Here is a 25,974-nt window from a genome sequence, read left to right on the forward strand (position 1 = left end):
GAGATGTCCATCAACAGATGAATGGATAAAGAAGATGTGGTGTATATATATATATATATATATATATACACACATATATATACACACATACATACATACATACAATGGAATTCTGTGCAGCCATCAAAAAACCCTTAAATCTTGCCATTTGCAATGACGTGGATGGAACTAGAAGGTATTATGCTAAGTGAAATAAGTCAATCAGAGAAAGACAATTATCATATGATCTCTCTGATAAGAGAATTTGAGAGGTGGGGTGGGCGGGTCATGGAGGGTAGGAGGGAAAAATGAGACAAGATGGAACGGGGAGGGAGACAAACCTTAAGAGACTCTTAATCTCAGGAAACCAACTGAGGGTTGCTGGGGGGTGAAGGGGAGGGAGAGGGTGGCTGGGTGAGGGACACTGGGGAGGGTATATGCTGCCGAGAGTGCTGTGAAGTGTGTGAGACTGAGGACTCACAGATCTTTACCCTGGGGCAAATAATACATTGTATGTTAATTTTAAAGAGATTTATTTATTTATTTGACAGAGAGAGAGAGACAGAGAGGGAACACACACAGGGGGAGTGAGAGAGGGAGAAGCAGGCAGCCAGATGCGAAAACTGATCCCAGATCCCTGGGATCATGACCTGACCTGAAGGCAGAACCTTAACGAACAACTGAGCCACCCAGGCACCCCTAAAATTAAGAATTTAGTAGGTATAATTAAGTTCTATGGGAATACATGAGACAATCAGGGGGAAGAGTATAGCAAAGAAAGGCATTGTAAGTAAAAGGAACAATGCTAAGATCCTAAGTCCTAAGAGAAAATGGTCCATTTGGTAATCTCTTTAAGTTAAATCCTAAATATGGAACTAATAAGAGGTGAAAATGAAAAAAGTATGTATTAAATCAGCAATGCCTTTAATGTTAAGAAAGCACTGTAACTTGAATTCAAATCTGACAGAATGAAGCCAAGAAAGAGATGAGAAATGGATACAGCCTAGGAAAACTTCAGCAAGGGTGTGTTAAGATCAGATTTGCATTTTAGAAAAATCACATATATAAACTAAGTTTATCTTGACTACAAGACAGAAAAAGATATCTATCTCCAATGAGAAGCCAAAAAGTCATTTAAAAACAATCTAAATGTACTTTGAAAAATCAATAGCGCAATATAAAGATAAAACCTTCTTGTGATAAAAAGAATTCAATAGGAAAGCTACGTCAGTGGTTTAAAATTTGTCTCAAATGAATTAAAAAGTCTATATAAGGTATCAGTTGACAGTAGAAATTCTCTCTCCTACTGAACTTAACGCTAATAATTCTAATAAAGTTTAACAGAGGTCTACCTATGCCTTTTGGTAGAGCCAATAAATCTGCCTATAATTAAAAGGTGAAGTGGGACGCCTGGGTGGCTCAGTTGGTTGGACGACTGCCCTTGGTTCAGGTCATGATCCCGGAGTCCCAGGATCGAGTCCCGCATCGGGCTACCAGCTCCACGGGGAGTCTGCTTCTCTCTCTGACCTTCTCCTCACTCATGTTCTCTCTCACTGTCTCTCTCTCAAATAAATAAATAAAATCTTTAAAAATAAAATAAAATAAAAGGTGAAGTTAAGATTAGTGTGTAAACACATTATATAAATGATCCAAAGACCCAGCAATGACATCATTATAGTCAAATGTGAAAGAGGTGAAATCTTGGCATTTACCAAATACTCATTCAGACACTTCTGCAAATACCACAATTGTTTAGTATATAATTTTCCCACCTAATTAAAAAATTTAAGGAACTCTCTCAAACTCAAAACGAGTAAAAAACAAAACAAAACAAAACAAAAAACACTGCACTGAGACATTCCTCTTGGTGAACCCTCTCCACCAAAACCTCCCAAAACCTCCCTGAGGACTAGTGGGGTCCCTTTTTTCATCAACATATCCAAAGCCTTCCTTACTTTCAGCCAACTGAAGCCCACTTCCTGAACCAGCTCCAAACTCAAACCCGTTCCAGTCTTTCTTCAGGCGCCGCACCTGCCTCCCGTGACAGTCCTCAAGACACCAGCCTCCTTTAACATCACACATCTCTGCTGAGGGCCAGGAGAGAAAATTCATTCACCAACACTACCCTCAAATTACAATCTCTCCACGCCTCCTCTCACTGAACTAAAATGAGAAGCTTCCCTAGATACGATTCAAAGCCTCAGGAAAATGACAAATCACTGCCATTGACTTCACAGTTGTCTAGTAGGTGGTTTTAGTATACATGCCCTCCCACTTTACCCTCCCCCATGGTTAGTTAATTTACCCTCATCAAGAAGAATACACTTTCTAGTAATGGGTGATTAGCATTGGAAAGTCTAGTCAAATCTGCCACCCAGCGGTACTTCCATAAACCCTTAACCACAATGGAAATTAGAAATAAGCTCCTAACTGGTAAAAAGAGTCATGTTAGTATAGCTCTGAATTAAAGACCAGTCACCATGGCTGTGATTCTAGAAGTACTGAGCAGTCGACCAGGCAAGAAGTAAGAAGAGAGCTGGATATATAGAAGGAGAAGGGGAAAAGCATACCAGTGGTGTTTTGCTCAGGAGTGATAACCATGGGTCATGGGCTCCAGGTTCACTAAAGAAGACTCTGAGGACAAGAAGTGGGTAATAGTACACTAACGCAGTAACAAAAGCATTAATGGATTAGAGATCTCAAAGTCAAAGAACTTCTAGATTGGGAATACAAAGGCAGATAAACTATGAAGAAAATGAAATACTTGAGGTCAAGATTTGACGTGTTACAGTTACTGGTGAGGACAAATTTTAAAGTACGTAATAAAAGAGAACTGGGCCACACTAAGGAACTTGGTGGAAAATATAGTTAAAATTCTGTTACCACTTAAGTAATTACTATCATTGTGATAATCTTCTGTTCACAGAAAACTGCATATAAAGCATATTAACACACTGAAACCAAAAATTCAAACAGAAACCATGAAATACTACTCTCTCGTGGGTATTCATTTAAATCTATTAAACTTAACATGTCCTCTAGAGACAAACTGCCTGGGTTCATATCCCAATTCAACCATTTACGAGCTGAGTGCCTCCATTTCCACACTGGTGAAATGGGGCTGTTATTAATACCTACCTCACAGGATTGCCCAAGGACTATTTAAGTCACTATGTAAAGAGCTAAGAATAGTGCAAGGCACATAGTAAACACTAGACAAATGTTAGCTAGAATCACTGGAGTTTAAGACTTCATTACTTTCATGATTAAAAAAAAAAACTAGGGAGACTGAAGTAAAGGACTGATTTTGAGATAAGGCAGTTTGCTCAAAGCATACATTTAGTAAGTGTCACACTTCTTATTAGTTTGGTTTATAATAATAACTCTACTTGTTGCACTAAAACATTTCAAGATGGCAGAACAGCCCTTTTTAAACCTAAAAAGGAGGTAAATAAATAGCTTAATAAACTATAAAGAAATATAACCTGCAATGACTGGTGGTGATACTTGAGTTGTCTGTCCTGTAACTGCTTTACTATTAATTGGTTTTGCAAAGATCAGCTTCGTGATTACTGGACCAGAGGTTGGTGTTCGAGGCTTCTTAGCAATCTGAAATATATAAATAACTATGAAGACGATCTGTTTCTGTAAAACACCTATTCAATCAAAATTACACAGAAGATTGATATATAGAAGTACACATGAAACCAGCTCAATTGACAGAGTATATCTAAGTAATCATTTTAAAAACACCTAAAATGCAGCCATTCATCAAAATACTAATGTGATCCCATCCTTAAGCCAATATATAGCAATACCTTTGCATTTTTATTGTGAATTCTTATCTTAGTCTGTAGGATAACATGCATATGATGAAAAACAGTGAGTATTTTGACATGTTTAATAATAATGCTTATTAATGATAATACTAAAACACTACAACACAGTAATATTTGTTCTCAAAATAACAAATTATTCAATAATAGAAAGAGTCAATTAAGAAAGCATAATGTAAATGATGAAGCCACCTGTAAATGCAATTACATTGGCCCCTGGAAGCAAAATATAAATACACAATAAAGACAGGTTTATGACTAGATCTTCAGCTTTAGATATATATCTATATATTTATATATATAGATCAGGGGTAGATATACAAAGAATTGAACAAGTCAGTGCCCTAGGATACAAAGAGTAAGTTTGGAAAACAAAGACTACTCTAAAGACAAAGGGGCTAGAAATGTTATTTGCTAAAATACTGTTTACTAGACTATCAATTCTTTGAAGGTAGGGATTATACTCATCCCTGATCTTATTATATCAGCACACTGTTGACCTGAACTAAAATTCTCCACAAGTCAAGGAGGGTAGAGTTATCAATGTTTTAATACTGAAATTATCAATGTATGCTAAGATATAGATAGCTTCTTCTAAAAGACGCAGAAATTTAGCTATGATAGGGAAGACATTAAATATTTTATTTTTTGTCAGATATGAAAATAAAGGACCTAAAAGTACTAATATTGGAAATAATGACTTAAAATGAATTAACATGACCAATCTGAATGACAGAAATATACCAGAAGCTGCAAGTGATCTCAGAACTACATAAATATCAGCTTTGTGCTCAAATTATAAATTAAACTAAATAACACATTACTTTATACCTAGAATATTTTATTTTCTTATATTCAGAACATGTGACTGACAAAACAAAATATAAATGAAACACAAATTGCTTTAAAAAAAAAAGTCAAGGAGACCCATTACCATACTAAGAAAAAAATATCCAGCTTACAAAACTGTATGTCTACATAAATGCATGATTATACTTAAAAACACTGATACAGTTTGGGAGACATAAAGGGAATATATTTCCCAACTGTGTTTACAGGCCTCAAATTCTAAGATATCAGAATATATCATCTATTAACTTAGTACTAATAATCTGAAAAGGAAAAGGTATTGATATTCTTAGAAACCCATGTCTTGTAATAAATATTCTTTTTTGGGGGGATATTCTTAACTATAAAGATTAGGAGCTTAGAGTATTTCCCTATTTTTAATTGATTTTCACAATCATATGACTATATGAGTACTTACCAATCAGAAAAACAATCGAAACAATACGACCAAAAGCACATTAATTATTTAAATGAACAACTCCAATTTGCCCTTGTTATGTTTCTTTAGTGGCACACTGTTGAAAATAACGATTTATAGTTCGTTCAAAGAACCATACTTTTTGCATTATTAAATTCTAAGCTACTCTAAAAAAAATTACTTTATCAAGTAAAACAAAGCATGAAGTATCACTTTTAACAAATTTATGTAATCAGCAGCTAAAGACAAAGATGATTCGAACAAAGAATTTTACAAGTAAAATGGGCAAATATATGATCAAATAATATACGTAGGTAAATACTGGCACTGTAGTGTATCAGTTCAGGAGCTAGTAAGGAGTTACATTGTTCAGACTGTTTGCTGTTAATCACTCTTATACATTATACACAAGAAACATGGTGAAGTGTTTATGTATCTGTGATTAAGTGTAACGATACCTTTTTGTTACTGCCTCTGGCCTCAATTGTCACCTCTTTCTTTGGTTTTTCAAGATAGGTCTCCTTCTTTCACCCTTACTTGCTGTCCGTATCCTAACAGTTCAATACTCTGTTAAACTTAACACAACAAGGGCACCTGGGTGGTTCAATGAGTTAAAGCCTCTGCCTTTGGCTCAGGTCATGATCCCAGGGTCTTGGTATCGAGCCCCACATCCGGCTCTCTGCTCAGTGCAGAGCCTGCTTCTTTCTCTCTCTCTCTCTCTCTCTGCCTGCCTCTCTGCCTACTTGTGTTCTCTGTCAAATAAATAAATAAAATCTTAAAAAAGAAAAAAAAAAAAAACTTAACAACACTATGGGCCCATGGGTGCCTGGGTGGCTCAGTGAGTTAAAAGCCTCTGCCTTTGGCTCAGGTCATGATCCCAGGACCCTGGGAACAAGCCCCACATCGGGCTCGCTGCTGGGCGGGGAGCCTGCTTCCCCCTCTCTCTGACTGCCTCTCTGCCTACTTGTAACCTCTCTGTCAAATAAAATATAAATAAATAGGGGCGCCTGGGTGGCTCAGTGGGTTAAGCCTCTGCCTTCGGCTCAGGTCATGATCTCAGGGTCCTGGGATCGAGTCCCGCATCGGGTTCTCTGCTCAGCAGGGAGCCTGCTTCCTCCTCTCTCTCTCTGCCTGCCTCTCTGCCTACTTGTGATCTCTCTGTGTCAAATAAATAAATAAAATCTTTAAAAAATATATATATATATATATATAAATAAATAAACAACACAACACTGAGGATTGTCTAGGAAAAAAAACAGAGAGTCATATACACTATTTAATACTAAACCAAATATTTTGGTGCCTAAAGAGGAAACATAAATGTGTAGCTTCTTTATTTTTTTTTTCCTGTGCTTTAGAGCTTTGTAGGTTACTTTGGAGTTTCAAAGATTTGAGCTGCCTAAAAACTAGAAGTGGAACAATATTCTAAATGGGGTTTCTTTCATTTTTGTTTGCTTTTATATAAAAGTTTTTTTGGGGGTGCCTTGGTAGCTCAGTCAGTTAAGTGTCTGCCTCCGTTCAAGTCATAATCCCAAGGTTTTGGGATTGAGGCCCACATCGAGTTCCCTGCACAGCAGGCAGTCTGCTTCTCCATCTCCCTCTCCCAACAGGTGCTCTCTCTCTCTCACAAATAAATGAATTTTTTTTTTTTTTTTAAGTTCTTTTTAGGGATGCCTGGGTGGCTCAGTTAAGCCACTGTCTTTGGCTCAGGTCATGATCCCAGGGTTCTGGGATCGAGTCCCACTCCTTGCTCAGTGGGGAGCCTGCTTCTCTCTCTGCCTCTGCCTGCCACTCTGCCTGCTTGTGTTCTCCCGCACTCTCTCTCTCTCTCTGACAAATAAATAATTCTTTTTTTAAAAAAGTTCTTTTTAATAAATAGAATCAGCTTTCATAAAAATTAACAATAATAAGAGTTTATTAGTTTATTAATTCTAGTAAGAATTAGACCCCAGTCTTTGCTGTCATTGTCAGTACTTAGGGAATTAGAGTAGAAAACTTGTAGATACAAGTAAACTGGTCATTAAATCACATGTATACAATGTCCTAGTAAATGAAAAAAAAATGACATTCTGGTTTTCATTATCAGTTTATTGTGAACATGGCTATGATCCATATTCCCAAAGCCAGGTAAACTCTCGCAAACTAATAAAAACAAGTTTTAAAACTGATTTTAAAAAAATCAAGCTGAGGACAAGATGCTTGATGATGACAGTGTATCTCATTCAAGAGACTCTGACCAAAAGAAAAGTAGAAGGAACTCAGAGATAAGTGAGAGATGATAATAAACAAGAAAGAGGGGCATCTGGGTGGCTCCATTGGTTAAGCATCTGTCTTTGGCTCAGGTCATGTCTAAGGTTCCGGGATCAAGAGCCCCATGGTGGTTCCCTGCTCAGTGGGAAGTCTGCTTCTCCCTCTGCCCCTCTCCCTTGCCCATGCGCACGCGCTCACTCTCTCTCTCTCTCTCTCTCTCTCTCCCTCTCTCATATAAATAACATCTTTTAAAAAAAAATTCTAAAAAAGCATTAAATATTTAATAGCGGCAGGAGGGACATGAGCAAACTACAAGGTCTGAGAAATCAAACAAAGTGCTTAACTAAAAAGCCCATGAGGGGCACCTGGTTGGGCTCAGATGAAGAGTGTGCAACTCTTGATCTTGGGGTTGTGAGTTCAAGCTCTACATTGGGTATAGAGATCACTTCAAAACAGGAGCTTAAAGAAAAAAAGCCCATGAAAAATAAATTTTTCATTATTTTGCCAACATAATAACCAAAACATCATAACTTCTAACATCAGCTGAGCATGGATAGTTCCCCATATCTTCCTTTTCCTAATAAACCTGCATCAGTTCTCTGAGTCATGTCTGTTCCTTTTTCTGAGCAGTGAATCTTTCAAGCAGGGAATATATTTGTGTTTCCTGATCCTAAGTGGATCATTTTATTTTAAGAACATGATGACCTAAAAAGGCCTATTTGAGCATGAAAAACTGGAAACCATTTAATATATGTTCTATTAAACTTTTATCTTAGGATCCTATTCATACTAATAATAGGCACCATTTTCAAGCATCCTCAAACTTTTGAGAAGCACATCAAGTACTACCTTTTATTACATATTTCATCATGATCAAAGAGCCATCTTCCAGCTAAATTCAAAAACTCAGAAAAGATAAGTAACCAATCCAAAGTTCCACAGGTGGCAGGGCATCACAGAGGTGAATCAAATCCAGCTGGTCCACTTCTGAAGCCAATGTGTTACCTTCCATTACGTGACACTGTCTTTTGCACACAGCAAACATGAGTGATGGAAATGGACAGACAACTGCACAGAGGTGGCATACACGGGCTAGCATGCACTTTGCTGGCTCCAAGGATTGCTCAGAGCAGCAAGTTTTCCTAGACTTTGGCCATCTGTTAACTGAAAAAAATTATGTCTGTATGATATTCTGACACCCCAGCAGCAACTCTGCCATTTTTACACCAGCAGACCGTACTTGCAATCGAACTACTACTAAGAATAAAATGCACTTAAAAATGAGTAAAGAGCTATAAATGCACTAAGTTGTAATTGAACAAAAATTAAGTTTGCTCTAAGTTCTCTAGCAAACATTTTCAAAGCATTAGACATCAAACTTTACAAAAAAGAAACCACACAATTACTAAAAGCAACATTCAAAAGAATTCAGTAACAACTATGCATTTAATCACCCTACACACACAACTATGAATCAGTTTAATTTTTAACATGCATTTGAATTAATAAGCCCCCCTTTTTTTTTTTTTTTTTTTTTTTTTTTTTTTTTACCTGCACTGTTTTTAACTGTTGGGTCTGTAACACAGAGGGCTGAGTTGTAGTATTAATCAGTTGGCTTCCTGGGGTCAATGCTGAGACACCAATGACAGGTTTCACCTCTGGCCTCCCTCCAATGGTAACTACTTTAATTTGCTGCGGTGGTAACTTAGCATCTCCTGACTGGGCCTGAGTTGTAACTTTCTGAGCCTGGGGTAGTTGGCTATGGGGTAGTGCTAAAACAATTGGTGAACCAGACTTGCCCAAAGTTGTTAAAATTAACTTCTGTCCATCTGGTTTAAGGGTCTGATTGCCAAGTTTAAGATCTGATGTCTGTGATACTTTGTTTAAAATAATCTGATTGGCTGATATAGTCACAGGAGTCTGAGCACCAAGTTTTTGAAGGCCACTTGGAAAAGCTGGTTTCACTGTGGTATTAGAATCTGCTTTAGTAATTGTGGTATTCATTGCAACTTGGTTAGTGTGGTTACTGTACACTGTGATTGGTTCCGTGGAAATGGGCGTGGCTGTAGAGTCCCCAGTAGAATTTATGTTGACAATTTCTTCCAGTTCTGTCTCCATGGGAATTGGGGATGACACAATAACAGCCTCAATACTATCATCCTCCACTAAAGTTATACCAGTGTCCATTATCTCCTCTGGAAGCAAACTATTCACCTCGGCTGGCACCACCTCCATGGTCGTTCTTCTGCTAGAAGGTGGATCGGGCGCTGCAAGAAAAGTTGAAAATGAATAAATTATTAATTTTCAAAACAGATTTAGGAATAAAATTATTCAAAAGAAATGCTAGTGACAAAATAATCATTTGTTGCTGATGTACAACTGAATGAAGGATATTCCTGATACCTATTTGGCTTACATCACTTCGACATACTCTCAACTTTCAGGAATCTGAAATATAAGTCACATGGGACACAAAACTAGAAGCAAATATTCTCATGCGCCATGTCTCAATCCAAAAGTATACTGCATTCGGGACACTCCTTTCCAATGCCCACATGAAACTTTTTAGTCTTTGGCATGTCTGATGACCTTATTTCTTGCCAGTTATTTTTTTCCCCATTGACAGACTTGAAAACCGCTGACTCACATAAAGATTTAAATGTAAACAAATATTGGAAAATATCTTCAAATCTCCAGGGAGCTAGGTTCTAAGATGAGGATAGTTTGCCATCTACAAAAATTCATTAAATATTCAAATTAATATTAAAGGAGTTCTAGAGTAATCCATCTCGGCACATGCAGATTAAATGACTTATTTGGCTCAAGTTTGATCCATCAGCTTCAGATAAAAAAAAAAAAACAAAAAACAAAAACAATAAAACCTTTACTTGGGAAGAAGATTCTCAGATCCTCCTTAGCCACTTAAATGTCAAAAAGGAAACCAATGAAAAGGGTGTAAAAGCCAGTTCTATTACAAAAAAAGTGGTAGTAATAATAATAATAATAAAGCAAATTAGGAACAGGTCAGAACTGTGATGCTTTTAGCCAAAGGTTATGCAGAACTTCCAATGAAGATATCAGTACCATTATCTTCACATATTAAAGAGAGTACATCATGTTCCTGATTGACTAAATATTAATGTTATTTGCCCATACAATATTAAAGATGAATACAAACCCAGTCAGCAATTGTTTCGTCTTCCTTCTTTTAAAAATACAAAACTGCAATACCCAGTCTGAGATTAAGAATAACACACACGGGCACCAGATTATAATTATTATCATTGACGAATACTAATAGTACCAAAATTAATCATTATTGAATGCTTGCAATATACCAACGATGGCATAATTAATTAATCCTCACAATTCTGTGATATTATCATTACCACTCCCATATTACAACTGAAGAAATTTAGATTAAGTAATCTGCCCAAGGTCACATAACTAGTAAATGATAGAGCCCAGACTCAAAATCAGGATATGTTTTACACCAAAGTTCATAATTTTAATCACAAAATTACATTGCCTTAAATTTTTACCACTGGTATTTTTTTTTAAGATTTTTTATTTATTTGACAGAGAGAGATCACAAGTAGGCAGACAGGCAGGCAGTGGGGGTGGTCCCCGCTGAGCCTGATGTGGGGCTTGATCCAGACACCTGAGATCATGACCTGAGCCGAAGGCAGAGGCTCAAGCCACTGAGCCACCCAGGCGCCCCACCACTGGTATTTTTAAATGAAGAAAAAACATGTCTGCTCCTTCACAGTCAATCCCCTACCCTAGAAATCCTACCCTGCACAACCACTGTTCTGCTCTATCACTATACGTTTGACTTTTTGCCCACTCTAGAACTTCACATAAATGGAATAATAAAAATGAGCTTTTCCCTGAGTATGTTGAGATTTGCCTTTACTCCTTCACTTACTATGAGTTCTGTTCCTTTTTATTGCTGAGTAATATTCCATCATACAAATCTACCATGCTTTGTTTATCCATTCACCTGTGAATGGATATTTGGAAATTGTTTCCAATTTGGGACTCCTAAATAACACTGCTATGAACATTTTGAGTTTAAGTTTGTTATGGATACATACCTTCATATTTTCTGAATAAATACCAAGAAGTGGATTTGCGGTGTCATAAGGTGAATTTAACTTTCCATGAAACTGCCAACCTATTTCACACTGTATACACCCACCAGCAATGGGCAAGAGGACCAGCTGTCCCACATCCTCAGTAACAACTGGCATTGTCAGCTGTTCTAGTGGGTATGAAGTGGCATCTCACTGTAGTTTTCACTTGCAATGCCCGATGACTAACAACGCTGAGCATTTTTTCATATATGCAGTGTATTTGTGTATCTTCTTTTGAAAAGTACCTGTTAAAATCTTTTTCCTTTTTAAAAAAAGACTTCTTACTGAGTTGGGTAAGTTCTTTATATACACTATAAAATTACCACTCATGGGGCACCTGGGTGGCTCAGTGCATTAAGCGTCTGCCTTCAGTTCAGGTCATGATCTCAGGGTCCTGGGATGGTTCCCTGCATCGGACTCTCTGCTCAGCAGGGGGCCTGCTTCCTCCTCCCCCTCTGCCTGCCTCACTGCCTACTTGTAATCTCTCTCTCTGACAAATAAGTAAATAAATAAAATCTTTAAAAAAATAAATAAAATCACCCGTCACAGTAACTTGTAGCTCAAATGAATTACTAGCGTTTTGAGATCCCAAAGTACTAGCACTTCTCTACATGCAGCTCTTTCTGATCAGGAGAATCCTCTCTGACATTTATGGGAATTTAAAGTAGGCATGCAAAGACACCACACCAATTATACCTTCAGCAATGGAAACAGTACCAAACAACAAAGGGCCTAACCCACAATGTCACATTAGCATCCTTTCCCTACTGCATACCTTGTCCACACCCCATCCATTCCATCTAGTGCACTCCATTCCCCACAGAACAAGGCAGGATGATGACTCGGTTGCCAGTATCCAATACAACCACAGAAGTGACTCTCTGCTCTCCCTGAAGTTCTCCCAGCATATCTGGACATGTGGGTATAGCCTTTGGTATCCTCTTAAGGACAGGGAGATCTCTGTCCAACCTTTATTCATCTTCCTCCTTCAAGCACCTGAAGTCAAGGTGTAGGAGGGAGAAGTCGAGTCACAGGAGACGGTGGTCTGGCAGTGCATTTACTTTCAGTTTCAAGTACTCACAGTTACAACTCAACTAAACAACCTTCTAATGCACCCGAAATTCTATATCCTCTGACACTCCTTCTGGTGTCCTATTTCTGACCATTATTTCAGCTTTGGGGGCTCCTTGACTCAGCTCTTATTATAGCCACGCTGCCTCTCAGCTGAGGCAATGGAGTTGGTGCAAAAACCAAAGCACCATTTGGGCTCTCAGTGCAATCCCCAAATATCCACTAAGAGGTACAACACAGGACGACGTTGCCCCTGCCCCTGCCACCCGTCCAGCACCTGAGTGACAGACAGCATTCACCACCAGATGCCAGAGTCTTTCCATATCCCCTAACCTAACCCACCAGGCTGTCACCTTCCTCTTTCAAGAAGCTAGGTCTCTATCAGCACCCCATCTGCATAGCCCAAACTGCCAAGAACTGTGAGGGATCTGAGATTTTAGACCCTCTTTGTAAGCGAACAAAGTATCCTGTTAGCATTTCACAGATACTAGCAGACCACACTGTACTCTTAGGGAGAGACACAGGACTTATTACAGCACAGCAAGGAACACGAGCATCACATGTATGTGAGTTCTTCTGGCTGCCCACAAGATCCCCCATGGTAGACACGGAGAGGCCCAGGTAGATGTTGTGCAGGCAGGGGGTTTGTATCACAACTCATAACCCTGAGCTCAGTTATAATGGGCTGAAGCACACCTGCCCTTTTGTCCACAGGAAGAGATTATCTTTATTATACTGCAGAACAAGCAAATCTGCCCTTGGCTACAGCAGGAATCACTGTATCTATCATTCAAGGCTATACAAACATCCTAGAAATAATTATTTAAAAGGACAGTTACTCCCTCAGTTGCAAAAACCAATAGAAAACTTATCTCCCAACTGATATCTACTTATCTCAGCAAAGTTTTATAATTCAAGTGTACAGCTCTTGCATATAAATTGATCCCTAAGCATTACATGTTTTTTGATGCATTGCAAATAGTCTTTTTCACTTTCCACTTGTTTGCTGCTATTATATACAAATACAGCTAGGTTTTTTTTCATATTGTCCATGTAGCCTACAACTTAGGTAAATTCATTTATTGATTTCTAGTAGCTTTTTTTTTTAAGATTTTATTTATTTATTTGACAGACAGAGATCACAAGTAGGCAGAGAGGCAGGCAGAGCGAGAGGAGGAAGCAGGCTCCCCGCTAAGCAGAGAGCCTGATGAGGGGCTCCATCCCAGGACCCTGGGAGCATGACCTGAGCTGAAGGCAGAGGCCTTAACCCACTGAGCCACCCAAGCGCCCCTTTAGTAGCTTTTTGCTGTAAGTTCCTTACAATTTTTTACAAGCACTATCCACGCTGTCTGAATATAACATCTCTATTTCTTCTTTTCCAATTAGCATGCCTTTTATTTCTTTTTTCTTTCTTTACTACACTCACTAGGACCTCCAGTAAAATGTTGAATGAAAGTGGTAAGAGCAGACAACTTTTCCTTGTTCCCAATCTTACTTGTTAGCTGTAGGTTTTTCGTAAATTCCCTTTAACAGGCCAAGGAAGCTTATTTATATTCTAGTTTGCGAAGTTAGGTGGGTTTTTTCCCCCAATCATAAGCGGGTATTTCTATCATATGCTTTTTCTCCAACTACTGAGATAATCACATGGCTTTTCTCTCTCTTTTTTATTTTATTTTATTTATTTGACAGACAGAGATCACAAGCAGGCAGAGAGGCAGAGAGAGAGGGGGAAGCAGGCTCCCCACTGAGCAGAGAGCCCGATGCGGGGCTCGATCCCAGGATCCTGAGATCATGACCTGAGCTGAAGGCAGAGCCCTTAACCCACTGAGCCACCCAGGCGCCCCTGGCTTTTCTCTTTTAACCTTTGAATTATATTGATTTTTTATTATTAAGCCAATTTTGCATTCCTGAAATAAGCCCTACTCAGTACTAACGTATGTACTTTGTATATATTCCTGAATTCTATTTCCTAATATTTTGTTAAGCATTTTTGTCTACACTCATGAAGGACATTGGTATGTAGTCCTTTTTCTTATAGTGGCTGTCTGGAGATAGTGCTAGCCTAATAAAATGTGTTAGGGCATGTTGCCTCCTCTTCAATTTTCAGGAAAAGTCAGTATAAAATTGTTACTATTTCTTCCTGAAATGTTCATCAGAACTCACCAATGAAGCCATCTAGATACAAAGTTTTCTTGTTTTTAACTATAAATTCAATTTCTTTAATAGATGTGGAGATGTTTGGGTTATTCAGTGACCTTTGATATTTGACAGGTTAGGTCCTCCAAGGAATTTGTCTATTTCCTCTAAGTTGCCAAATTTATTAGCATTAAGTCATACATATATTCTTTTATATTAATGTCTATAGAAATGTCAACTCTTCACCTTCATTTTGGTAATTTGTTTTCTCCTTTTTCCATCAGTCTGCCTGGAGATTTATCAATTTTATTGATATTTTCAAAGAACCACTTTTGCTTCACTGATTTTCTCAATTCTTTCTCAATTTCTTAATTTAATTGACTCTTATCTTTATCTCCTTCCTTCTGCTTGCTTTAGGTTTAATTTGTTCTTCTAGAAGCTTAAGATAGAAACACAGATTAGAGTTCAGTAAACTATAGTCCACAGACCAAATCAGGCCCATAGTCTGTTAACTACTCTCCAGCTAAGAATGGTTTTTACATTTTTATATAGCTGAGGGGGGAAAAAGGTATATACATAAACATATACCAGATTTACATGGCCTCCAAAGCCTAAAATTATTTGCTCTTCCCAGAAAAAAGTATGTCTAAAACCCGCAGATTTCTTCTTCCCTAAAATAAATACTTAACATTAAAAATTTGCCCCAAACCTCTAGCTGCATTCTACTAATGTTATTTTGTTTTCAACTTATTATCATTCATTTCAAATGTTTTCTAATATTTCTTGCGATTTTGTCTTTGACACACAGAAAAATAAAGAAGTGTGCTATTAGGGGATTTTCTATCTTACTACTGATTCCTAATTTACTCCTATTATTGCCAAAGAATGTCATATTCTACAACATTCCCATCATTTGAAATTTGAGACTTGTTTCATTGTTTAGTACATGCTCTATCTCCGTGAACAGTGCATGTGCCCCTGAAAAGAACGCGTATTCTACAGGTGCTGAGAGCGGTATTTTACACGCCAATCAGAGCAAGTTGTTGACAGTGTAGTTGGCATCTTCTATATTGTTGCCTTTTCTTCTTCTATCAATTACTGAGAAAGGCTATTAAAAATTCCTAAATATGATTGTGAATTTGTCTATTTCTCCCCATCTGTGCGGTTTTTCTTGCTTCAAATATTTTGAAGCCTGCTATTCAGAATAACATGTCTCTTTACTTATCCTGTTAAAAAAGACTAGGAAATGGGGTACATTGGTGGCTCAGTCGTTAAGCATTTGCCTTCAGCTCTGGTATTAACCCAGGAAACCTGGGATCAAGTCCCACATCGGGCTCCCTGTTCAGCAGGAAGCCTGTTTTTCTCCCTCTCTCACTCCTCCTGCTTGTGTTCCCTCTCTCCCTGTCTCGCTGTCAAATAAATAAAACCTTAAAAAAAAAAAAAAAAGACTAGGAATTACAGAACTAGAGTCTCCCTTGAACTAGGAGTAAAGTTCAAAATCTGAAGAAGAAAAGATTTGATTGGTTTGGCCAGTCTCTATGTAGTGTCGGGCTGTGCAGAATTCTGAACCAGCATACCTCAAAGCCACTAAGCAGGCTATGATAACTGCTTTATGATTAGATATCTGTATCTGTTTCAATCAGGGTGACATGCAAGGCATGGTAGCTTGTGCTAAAAGCAACTCTCAAAAGGAGCTGTGGGCATGGCAGGAAAGGGTCTGGTCGTGCAGCTACATGAGTCATCACTCTAATTTTATTCCTTAGGAATGGAAGATATGAACTAAGCACATGCAACCTCATCATCACTGTGTTGAGGACCACTACAAGAAAAGAGAGAATTTTCACAAGCCAGTAGGACTGAAGAGCTTTACTTCACCTCATTTTTGCCAGGGTTACCTGGCAAGGTATGGTAGGAAAGAAGACAGAACATACAATGTATTCCCCATGCCTCCAGGAATTTTTGCTCATACAACAAAGTTCTAAAGGCAAAGCATGATTCTGGAAATCAATACACTGAGTTTTCCTCCTCACAGTTGAACATGGTTGAATGGTTTAAGTCTATTGAGTGTCAAAGATTAACTGATTTCAGAAAATCTAATGATTTCTGTATTTGTCTCGACTTTGTCTGACGTTTCAAGATCTAAAGTAGCACCCCTACTCTCATCTCCACTGCCCGAAGCATTCTATCACATTACCCTGGTACTTCCATGATAGCATCTAGCACAATCAGAAAATATCTTTGTTTATAGTCTCAGTCTTCCTGCCCTACTTCTTTACAATGCAAACTCCACAAGGACTGGGACTTGGCTGTCTTTAATCACTAGATTCCCTATCTCCAATGCCTAGAACAGGGCTGCCAAATAGTAACCTCCAAAACAAACTTGAAGAATGAATAATTAATCATGGGGAAGGGATATCATCTAAAATTCTAGCATTATTTACCAATCCAAGCATTATTTACCAAGATAACTTTGATTTGCCTATTTGAGTAAGACAGGTTTAAATAACGCTCTGAGACTTCACAACACGTCAAATAAAATAAACTCATAAGGAACAAACTGAGAAACTCCTTTTCAAATAAGCTTTCAAATACTCAAAATTAGCTTTTAACCTATACTCCGTGCAATTACATTCCATCTTAAGTTGACAAGGTTCTCTTAATTTTTAACTCATTTATGGTTTTTATCAGTCATTTAATTAACAAATACTTATTACTTCCCAACTCTGTGAAGGGCATTATGCAGTCAAATGCTCTACCACTGAGCTATACCCCCATGTGAAGGGCATTATGGGTAATTAACCAAAGACCTTGCCCTGACAAAGCTTAGAAATCAACAGAAGAATGGCATGACCACAGTTATACTTTGGGAGGATTAACTTCATCTCAGTGTTTTATTTGACTGGAGGCAGAGAGACCGGTTAGTTAGAAGGCTATTCTAGTTAGAAGGCTATTCGGTAATTAGCTCAAGACAGAGATAAATGGAGGGTCTGAATTGGGACAGTGATTAAAATAAACCAATAAATATAAAATAAAAAATAATGCAAGATAGAAATGGCAAATGCTCTATGCTTTTAAATCTCTTAAGAGTTCCAAATGGAATATTATCAGTGCTAAAACACTTACTTTCTTAATTACAGGTGAAGGACAACCAGGGAGAACAAATGTTTTCATTCTTTCTTTTTTTCAAATGCTTCATTCTTGCACATAACATTATTAAGTGGTCACCTATCACCATATTACAGATGAGTAATTTGTCAGATTAGACAAAAATATCTGAGTGTTTAAGAACTATATTTTTGTACCTAGAGCTTACCACCAGACTAACTAGTTAACAACGTTACCTTTTGGATTTCAGCTCTGATTTCTAAAATCAAACGTTGACAACTCAAAAACTTAGTATGTAACTATTTCTCAGACTAAACTGGGAGCACTGGACTATAAGCCATGAGTCCTGAGGAAGATTTAAAAATTTTATATTTTCATTTTGATAATATGTCTTAAAGTATATTCTGGATCATCTGAACAACCACCTCATATGCACAATCAATGGTACTAGAATAAGGGTGGGTTTAAAAAAAAAAAGGCACAGAAGGGTCTTATAAGGTAAATGATATATTTATGCCAAGTGAAAGCCAAACCATCTGTGAGTTAAGGAGGAAAGTTTTGCAGCATTCAAATGCACAAAAGTGGTGTAGAAATTGGATTATTACAGGATATATAGTATATAAAAAAACTGCACCTTGCGAAGGCAGGCAATAGTGTATTTTCTATGCAAAGAGTTTGTTTCAGCAAAGCAACATCATCCATTATCCTATATTTAATTTGTTTTACTGGCGCTTTATAGTTTTGTTTATATTTTATTTACAAGTCTACCTGTGTTTTATATTTACATAAAAGCAATAGACGTAAGCAATTTATACTATATACATCCAAAAATTAAATATTTTAATAAAACTATTTAGGCCAATGTAAGGACCCATAATATTTTTTTTCCCTTTAAAAGGGGGTACTGTATATATTACTCATGCTTAAGACTAACATGGTGTACAGGGGTGCCTGGGTGGCTCAATGGGGTAAGCCATTGAGCCAGGTAAGGTAAGGTAAGGTAAGCCTTTGGCATCGCAGTGGGCTCTCTGCTCAGCGGGGAGCCTACTCCCTCTGGCCCCCCTCCTACTTGTGATCTGTCAAATAAATAAAATCTTAAAAAACAAGCAAAAAAAGACTAACATGGTAGACAAAACATGGGGATTCAAATCAGATCCATTTCCAAATGTTGGCTCTTCTAGTTGTTTAACATGGAACCCTAAAACAGTCATCTCACCAAGCCTCCATTTACTTGCAAGGCTACTATGAAAAATAGTTATGTTGTACACTAGAACTCAAATGAAAATTCTTTTCCTCTTTCTCCATCTAAACAGAATTAGCTTTTTATGACCTTAGACTATCAAAACAATAGGGCTTACGATCTTGTCATCTTCCGTGTCCCTCCATGGAACTATTAATCTGGCATATACCATGCAGACTACACCTTCCGTGTCTCCTTCTCACTACAACCAAGAATGTCTGAATCTCCAAAGTCTAAAACCTGGTGTGGTACTTTTACCTCCATGTCCTCTAACCTACACCACATTCTCCATAAAAGCCGCAGAATTGAACTCCCTTGAGGACATCTCTGAGGCGGTTATTCTCCTACTTTGAAAATCTTCTGGAACTCTCAAGGCCTTCTGCATTGCAGCTCGACCCAACCCATCCTTCCAACTTTACCTCCCAACTCCTAAACTGGAAGTTTGCGGAGGCCCGTCCTGTCCCTGGCACAGTATATGGCACATAAGACATACTCAACAGTAACAAAGAATTAAAATCTGTAATGCTCCTCTTCCCCAAAAAAGACCTTATGCTGTCTCTGCCGGCATAAGTCTTCGTTTCTTTCTAACACACTTTCTAATTACCAACAGACAATCGTTCTAACCGCGACAATCTGAAAACTGGCCTTTAAAGACAATCACAAAGAATCACCAAAAAAGACAACAGTCCTCTGTGATTAAAAAAAAAAAAAAAAAGCCAACAAAACATTTTACTCTCCTTCACGTTAATTACTTTGCCAATTCTGCGTGTCACCACGAACTTCGAAGCCGGCTGACACGGACCCACCGCGGCACCATGAAAGCCGTCGGAACAGAACCGAACCGAACCCAAGCCCGGCTGGGTAACGTCTCACAAACCGCGAACCGGCGCTTCCGAGGCCCTCCCCGCGACGCCCCCACAACCGTTCGGTCCCTCACTCTCCCAGCGCGTGAAAGCCCCTGCGCGGGCTTCTCCGGACCCGGGAAGGCCGCACCGCACGTCACGCTGACGTCACGTCTCCGTGGGAAACGAGGGCGAGGGCAGCCGCGGCCCCCGCACACTCTCCGGCCGCACTTCCAGTCCGCGCCTCTCGCGCCAGCGACCGAACCTCCCGCGGCGACAGCGGGGGACGCCCGAGGGCCCCGGCGGGGCGACCCGCAGCCCGGCTCCCGCGGGATCTGCCGCACGATCCCAGACACACTCGCGTCTTCAGGGACCCCAACGACATTAAACCGTGGCCATGACCTCCGGCCGCAGAGCCGCTCGGTCCCGCGCGGGAGCTCTCGAGCAAAGCGCCGGCTCGCCCCGTCCTGGGGCACGACAGCGCCCACGACTCCTCTCCGCCAACCCCGCGGCCTCCCCGCTCGCCGCACACGGACGGCAACACGCGGGGGCGCGGCCGCGGCCGGTCCCTCGGACCCCGGAGTCTGCGCGCCGCAGCGCGTGACACGACTCAGTCTCCAAATCCACGAAATGGGTGTGGGGGGGGGGGGCTGAGACGCGACGGACAGTCTCAGCTGTCGTGGGCCGAACGCGGGGGGCAAACGGGTCCCTGCACGGACGACGGAGCAACAGGAAAAGGAAACATTTCGGCGGTGACAACACCCGCGCACACGCTTCCAAACGCGAGCGCCCGCACGCTCCACGGCGCGGGGCTTCAATGCGGGAGAGCCGGTGCCCGCGTCCCGAAGGCAGCACACGGCCCCGCACGGCCGCCGCCCCCCCGCCGCCCCCGCCGCCGGCGGGGGGGGGGGGAGGGCAAGTCAGGAAACCGGGTCAGAGCCGGCGGCTCCTCTAGGCCTCGGCGGCCGCCTCGGGTCCGCTCGAGCCCTCCGCCCCCGCAGCCGCGCCGCTGTCAGGACGAGGCTACGGATCCCCCGCGCTCCGGACCCGGCGCTCCCCTCCCGCCGCCCCTGCAGGACAGGGACGCGCTGCGGAGAAGCCTCCGGACGCCCCCTTCTCCTCTACCTCCAGCGGCCGCCGCTTCCTCCTCCCTCCGCTCCGCCGTGGGGGCTCCGGGAGGTCCCGGGCGACTCGGAGCCCGGCGGGGCTGGCTCTGCCCGCGCTCCGGAGCCCCGGCCGGCCGCGTCGCTCGCCAGCCCGCCCCGGCCGGAGCGCTCCGCGGGCCCGGGGCCGCCGCCGCCGCCGCCGCTAAGTCAGGGGCCGGGATTGTATTTCGAAAGATCCGCCATTTTCACCTCGTCATCACCATCGCGCTCGGCGGCTGCCCGGCCGCCCCGCCCGGCCGCCGCCGCCGCCGCCGCGCGAGCCGCCCCGCCCTCCCCGCCCTCCCCGCCCCCGCGGCCTCCCCGCCCCCCCCCCGGCGCCCCCCCCCCCCCGCCGCGGGCGGGCGCGCCCCCCCGCCCCGGGGAGGCCGCCCGCCCGGCCCGCCAACCTTCAAACGCGCGGGGAGGCCCACGCGCGCTCGCCGAGACCGCCCGCCCCGCGGCGGAAGGGGGCGCTTCTGCGGGCCCGCGGCGGCCGCAGGGAGGTCGAGCCCCGGGCCCGGCGCGTTTCCGAGCAGCAGAGCCCCCCGGAAGGACAATGAAGAACCCGAAGTCCCTCGTTCTCAGACAAGCAACTTGAGGCGAGGACGACGGGGCGCGCGGCTCCCCGCGGCGCGGACCGACCCTCGGCGCCGGGCACGACGCCGGCGTCCCCCCGCGGCCGCCCTGACCCCAGACCCAGTCCGCGGTCGCGGGCCCGGGCGCTCGTGACGACGCGGCCCAAACCCGCCGCGCTCCGGTTCCGAAAGCGGATCCGAGCCATGCTGCTGGCCCTGCGTCTCGGGTCCCTCCTGGCCGCCGCCGCTCGGACGTGGGGACGCGCTGAGGAGTGACGGCGGCTGAAGCGCGGAAATCGCGCCTCTGCCCTGAATCACCAGCCGGGCGTCCGACGGTCCGTGGGCGGCGGGACCCGAGCCCGCCAGGCGCGTCGGCTCGGGCACAGCGAGTGGCCCCGCACGAGGGCTCGCAGAGCGTCCCCCCGGCTCCGCCCGCCGCGCTGTGGCCCCTGGAGGGCACCAGGGTGTTCATCGTCCCAGGAAGCCCCACGACGCGCGACCCGACGTGCGACGGGACCCGAGTCGGTCCTGTCTGCTGCGTGCGGGAAGCTCCGGCCACGCCGAACCCCCCGCGTGACAGCCCGGGCCCGCCAGCCCGCCCGCGACCGCCGCGCGGGGTTTCACGGCCGAGCACAGGCCTCCACGGTCCTCTGGGCCGGCCGGTGTCCGCGGGGCGAGGGGGCCGCCGGACAGGCCGCCCCACCCCCTGCCGCCTCCGGGGCGACGAGCCCGTCCGGGAGCCCGCGGCCCCCCGCCGCGCCCGGCCGCTCCGACCCGGCGTCCCGCTGCCCCCGAGGCCCGCGGTCCCCCGTCTCCAAACTTCACTCCGCCCCCGCCAGCTGTTTACCGTTGCTCGGCCCGGCTCAGGCCGGCCCGCCGCCGGCCCCCGTGCACCTCGGGGTCATTACGACACCGAGCCGGGGGCTTCGCGAGGAAGACGCGCATACAAAGGGCGGAGGAAGAAGGGGCGGCGGGCAGCGAGGGGAGCGGCGCTGGGACGAAATGACACAGCAGCAGAACCGGCTCCCAGGAACCCGGGGCGACAGTCGGCTTCGCGGGCCGCGCAAGGTGCGTGTCAACAGCCGCCGGAACCCGTCCTCCCGCCGGCCGCGAGGGGCGGACGGCCGGGCCAGGGCCGGCCCCGCCGGGTGACAGCCGCCCAGCCGGGCGCCGGCGGGAAGAGGCCGGGCCGGGAGGCCCCCCCGCCCCCCGCGGCCCGAGGAGGCGGCGCGGCGGCCACCAGCCCGCAGGTTCCCGCTCTCCGCCGCGCCCCGCCGCGCCCCGCCGGCGCGGGCTCCCGCAGGGGGCGGTCCGGCGCCCTCCGCCCGCGCCACCACCCGCCGCGGGGGGCCGGCGCCCCCTGCCCGCCCGCCCGCCCAGAGGTCCCCACCCCCCGGGCTGACGCTCACCAAAGCCGCCGGCGGCGCCGCCGCCTGCTCCTCGCGCCGCGCTCCCTCGGCTCCCAGCAGCAGCGGCGGCGGCGGCGCCTCCGAGACACAGACCCGGGTTTGTTCAAAATCACGCGCCCAGCGCCATTCCACCGCCGCATCCCATAATACGCCGGGCCCTCCCCGCCCGCGCGCCCCTCTCCGCCCGCCCCTCTCCTCCGCCGGCCCCGCCCCCCGGCCCGCTTCCTTCGCCCCGCCCCTTCCGCGGCGCCTCGGCCCTCCCCGTGGCAACCCGAGCCTCGCGTCGCTGCGCAGGGCGCGGAGCACGCCGCGGCCCCACGTGACTCGGGCTCCGTCGGAGGCGTGGCCGGGACGTTCCACCGGCCGAGCTGCGGGGGGGGCCGGCCGCGCCTCGCCTCTGGCTCGCCCGGCGGGACGCTGGCGCCGCGGCTGAGCTTCCCGCAGCCCCGCCGGGCGGCTGTGCTGGGGGCGTCGGGCGCGCGAACGCCCTCCCTCCGTGTCGGCTTTGCGGGATCTGCGAGCCCGAGGGGACCCGCTCCGCTCGCTCCGGCGGGGACTTGGCGGTCGGCCGCGGGCACGGACGCGTCGAGTCACCTTGTCCGCCTCTGGCTCCCGCGCCGTCCCGCTGCGGACGAGGAGGCGACGCCGAGCGCGAGTCGGGGCAGCCGGCGCCGGGGCAGCGAGCGCGGTGCGGGACGGGCGGCCGGGCGGAGCCGAGTGCGGAGGCCGGCGGGCCCGAAGCGCGTCGTGCGGCCTGCGGTCGCCGGCGTGCGGGACGGAGCCCGGGGCCGCGGCGGACCAGGCCAGACTTCGCCGTCGTGGGGGCGCTTGCTCGGGGGTCAGGCGGTCCGGGGTCGCGCATGGGCGCAGAGCCGGCGGCTGAGGAGAAACGCCGGGTCCGGAGGGCGGTGGGCGGGTGTCCCGCAGCTCCACCGCGCGCACCCGCAGGGTCAGTTCTGCTCTGCGAAGGTCGCCGCCGCGCGTCCCCTGCAAGCTCGTGGCAGGGCAGGCGGCGGGGAACTAGAGCAGGCCTGGCCGCCCGCGGCTCTGCGGCCGGTGCGGGAAAGGGAGGACCTGGGAAGGTGCCCAGGCTTTGTTGGGGATCCCAAGGCGAGTCCGGTTCATGAGGAGCCTGGAGAGCGAGTGGCCGCTGCCGCTACCGTGGCCACCTCCAGGAGAAGGGAGTTGAGATGGGGGGTCGAACCCTGGCTGGACTCCAGGGAAACTGTCCCAAGAGGGAGAACATTTCTTGGGCTATTCCACAAGGCTAGCGTGACCCGAAATCAAAACTCAGGACAAACAATACCCAGAGGAGGAGAGGAATTCTTCTCTTATGACTTTGTTGCAAGGAAAATTAAGTTAAAATATCAAAAACAGTGCTGTGGTACTAAACAGAAGTCCTACCATGACAATGTATGGTTTACGTCAATAAGGTTTAACACTAGGAAATCTCAAGTGATTTACTGAAGGAGAAAAGCCAAATGATACTCTCTAGAGATGCACTGTATAGTATTCAACAGACATTTCTGAAATTTAAAAATTCATAGTAAACTAGAAATAAAAGAATATTTCTTTAAATGGATCATGATCATCATCAGAAGACAACAGTAACATCATACCTTAGAGTGACAGGAGGGAAGCATTCACATTAAAGTCAGGGACCCAACAAAGAGGCAGGCCTATAGCAGTGATTAATATTTTCTAGGGTGTGCTAACTAAATGTAATTAAGTAAGGAAAAAGAAAACAGAGGTTTGGGGCGCCTGGGTGGCTCAGTGGGTTAAAGCCTCTGTCTTCAGCTCGGGTCGTGATCTTGGGGTCCTGGGATCGAGCCCCGCATCGGGCCCTCTGCTCAGCAGGGAGCCTGCCCCCCCCCGCCCCGCCTCCTGCCTCTCTGCCTACTTGTGATCTCTCTCTCTGTCAAATAAATAAATAAAATCTTTATAAAAAAAAAAAAGAAAACAAAGGTTTGAAGACTGGAAAGAAAAAAATAAATGGTTCTTATTAAAAATATTCATAAAGGGACACCTAGGTGGCTGAGTTGGTGAAGCCGCTGTCTTTGGCTCAGATCATAATCCCAGTGTCTGGGATGGAGCCCTACTTGGCCTCCCTCTCCCTTCTCAGCTGGGAGTCTGTGTCTCCCTCTCCCTCTGCCCGTCCCTCCCACTCCTAAGCACTCTCTCTCTCTCAAATAAATAAATAAAATCTTTTAAAAAGTCATCAAGAGGGGTGCTTGGATGGCTCGTTTGGTTAAGCAACTGACTCTTGATTTTGGCTCAGGTCTCGATCTTAGGGTTCTGAGACTGAGCCCCACCTCAAGCTCCCTGGTGGGAGTGGAGCCTGGTTAAGATTCTCTTTCTCCCCCTCCCCCTCCCACCCCACCCGCCTTTCCCTCCTTAAAAAGAAAAAAATAATAAATCACAAAGAGCTCAGTGTTGGGGTTAATTGCTTAGCCTCTGGACTCAGACTGCCTGGGTCCAAATTCCGGCCCTGCCACTTGGTAGCTACATGATCTTGGGCAAATTACTTTCCATCTCTGCCTCAGTTTCCTTATCTGTAAATTGAGAATAGTGTAGATATCATAAGGTTGTGAAGATTACTGAGAAAATATACATAAAACAATTTGAACAGTGCGTGGCATTTGGTAAATGCGCAATGACCAAAAACCATTAATAATGAAAGCTATAATAAAGAATAAAATATAACCTAATTTTTTACCTTTTCAAGGATGTGGAGAAAGGGGAACCCTCCTACACTGTTGGTGGGAATACAAGCTAGTGCAGCCACTCTGGAAGACAGCATGGAGGTTCCTCAAAAAGTTGAAAATAGAACTACCCTATGACCCAGCAATCACACTACTGAGTATTTAAACCAAAGATACAAACGTAGTGATCTGAAGGGGCACATGCACCCGAATGTTTATAGCAGCAATGTCTACAATAGCCAAACTATGGAAAGAACCTAGATGTCCATCAACAGATGCAC

General features: G+C 44.9%; 2 protein-coding genes across 13 annotated transcripts in view; both read right to left on the reverse strand.

The window, feature by feature from the left end:
- The window catches only part of LIN54 (lin-54 DREAM MuvB core complex component), a 69,297-nt gene extending 46,120 nt beyond the window's left edge, over positions 1-23,177 (reverse strand). For 2 of the 12 annotated variants that reach the window (XM_059386242.1, XM_059386187.1), the window contains exons 1-3: positions 12,244-12,455; positions 8,884-9,599; positions 3,465-3,588 (exon numbers count right to left, since the gene is read on the reverse strand). In XM_059386242.1, the coding sequence (XP_059242225.1) occupies positions 3,465-3,588; positions 8,884-9,599; positions 12,244-12,268 (865 nt within the window). In that variant the 5' untranslated portion in view covers positions 12,269-12,455. Of the gene's footprint in view, positions 1-3,464; positions 3,589-8,883; positions 9,600-12,243; positions 12,458-20,987; positions 21,116-22,429; positions 22,518-22,991 lie in introns of those variants that run through there. The other 10 variants (XM_059386258.1, XM_059386208.1, XM_059386268.1 and 7 more) reach the window with 10 other exon arrangements.
- The window catches only part of LOC132003703 (collagen alpha-1(I) chain-like), an 11,674-nt gene continuing 5,489 nt past the window's right edge, over positions 19,790-25,974 (reverse strand). Inside the window, exons 2-5 of the mRNA XM_059379437.1 lie at positions 22,526-23,985; positions 21,415-22,476; positions 20,988-21,170; positions 19,790-20,571 (exon numbers count right to left, since the gene is read on the reverse strand). Coding sequence (XP_059235420.1) covers positions 19,790-20,571; positions 20,988-21,170; positions 21,415-22,476; positions 22,526-23,985 — 3,487 coding nt within the window. The remainder of the gene's footprint in view (positions 20,572-20,987; positions 21,171-21,414; positions 22,477-22,525; positions 23,986-25,974) is intronic.

This window comes from Mustela nigripes, chromosome 1, assembly GCF_022355385.1.
Source record: "Mustela nigripes isolate SB6536 chromosome 1, MUSNIG.SB6536, whole genome shotgun sequence".
NCBI classification, from domain to species: Eukaryota; Metazoa; Chordata; class Mammalia; order Carnivora; family Mustelidae; genus Mustela; species Mustela nigripes.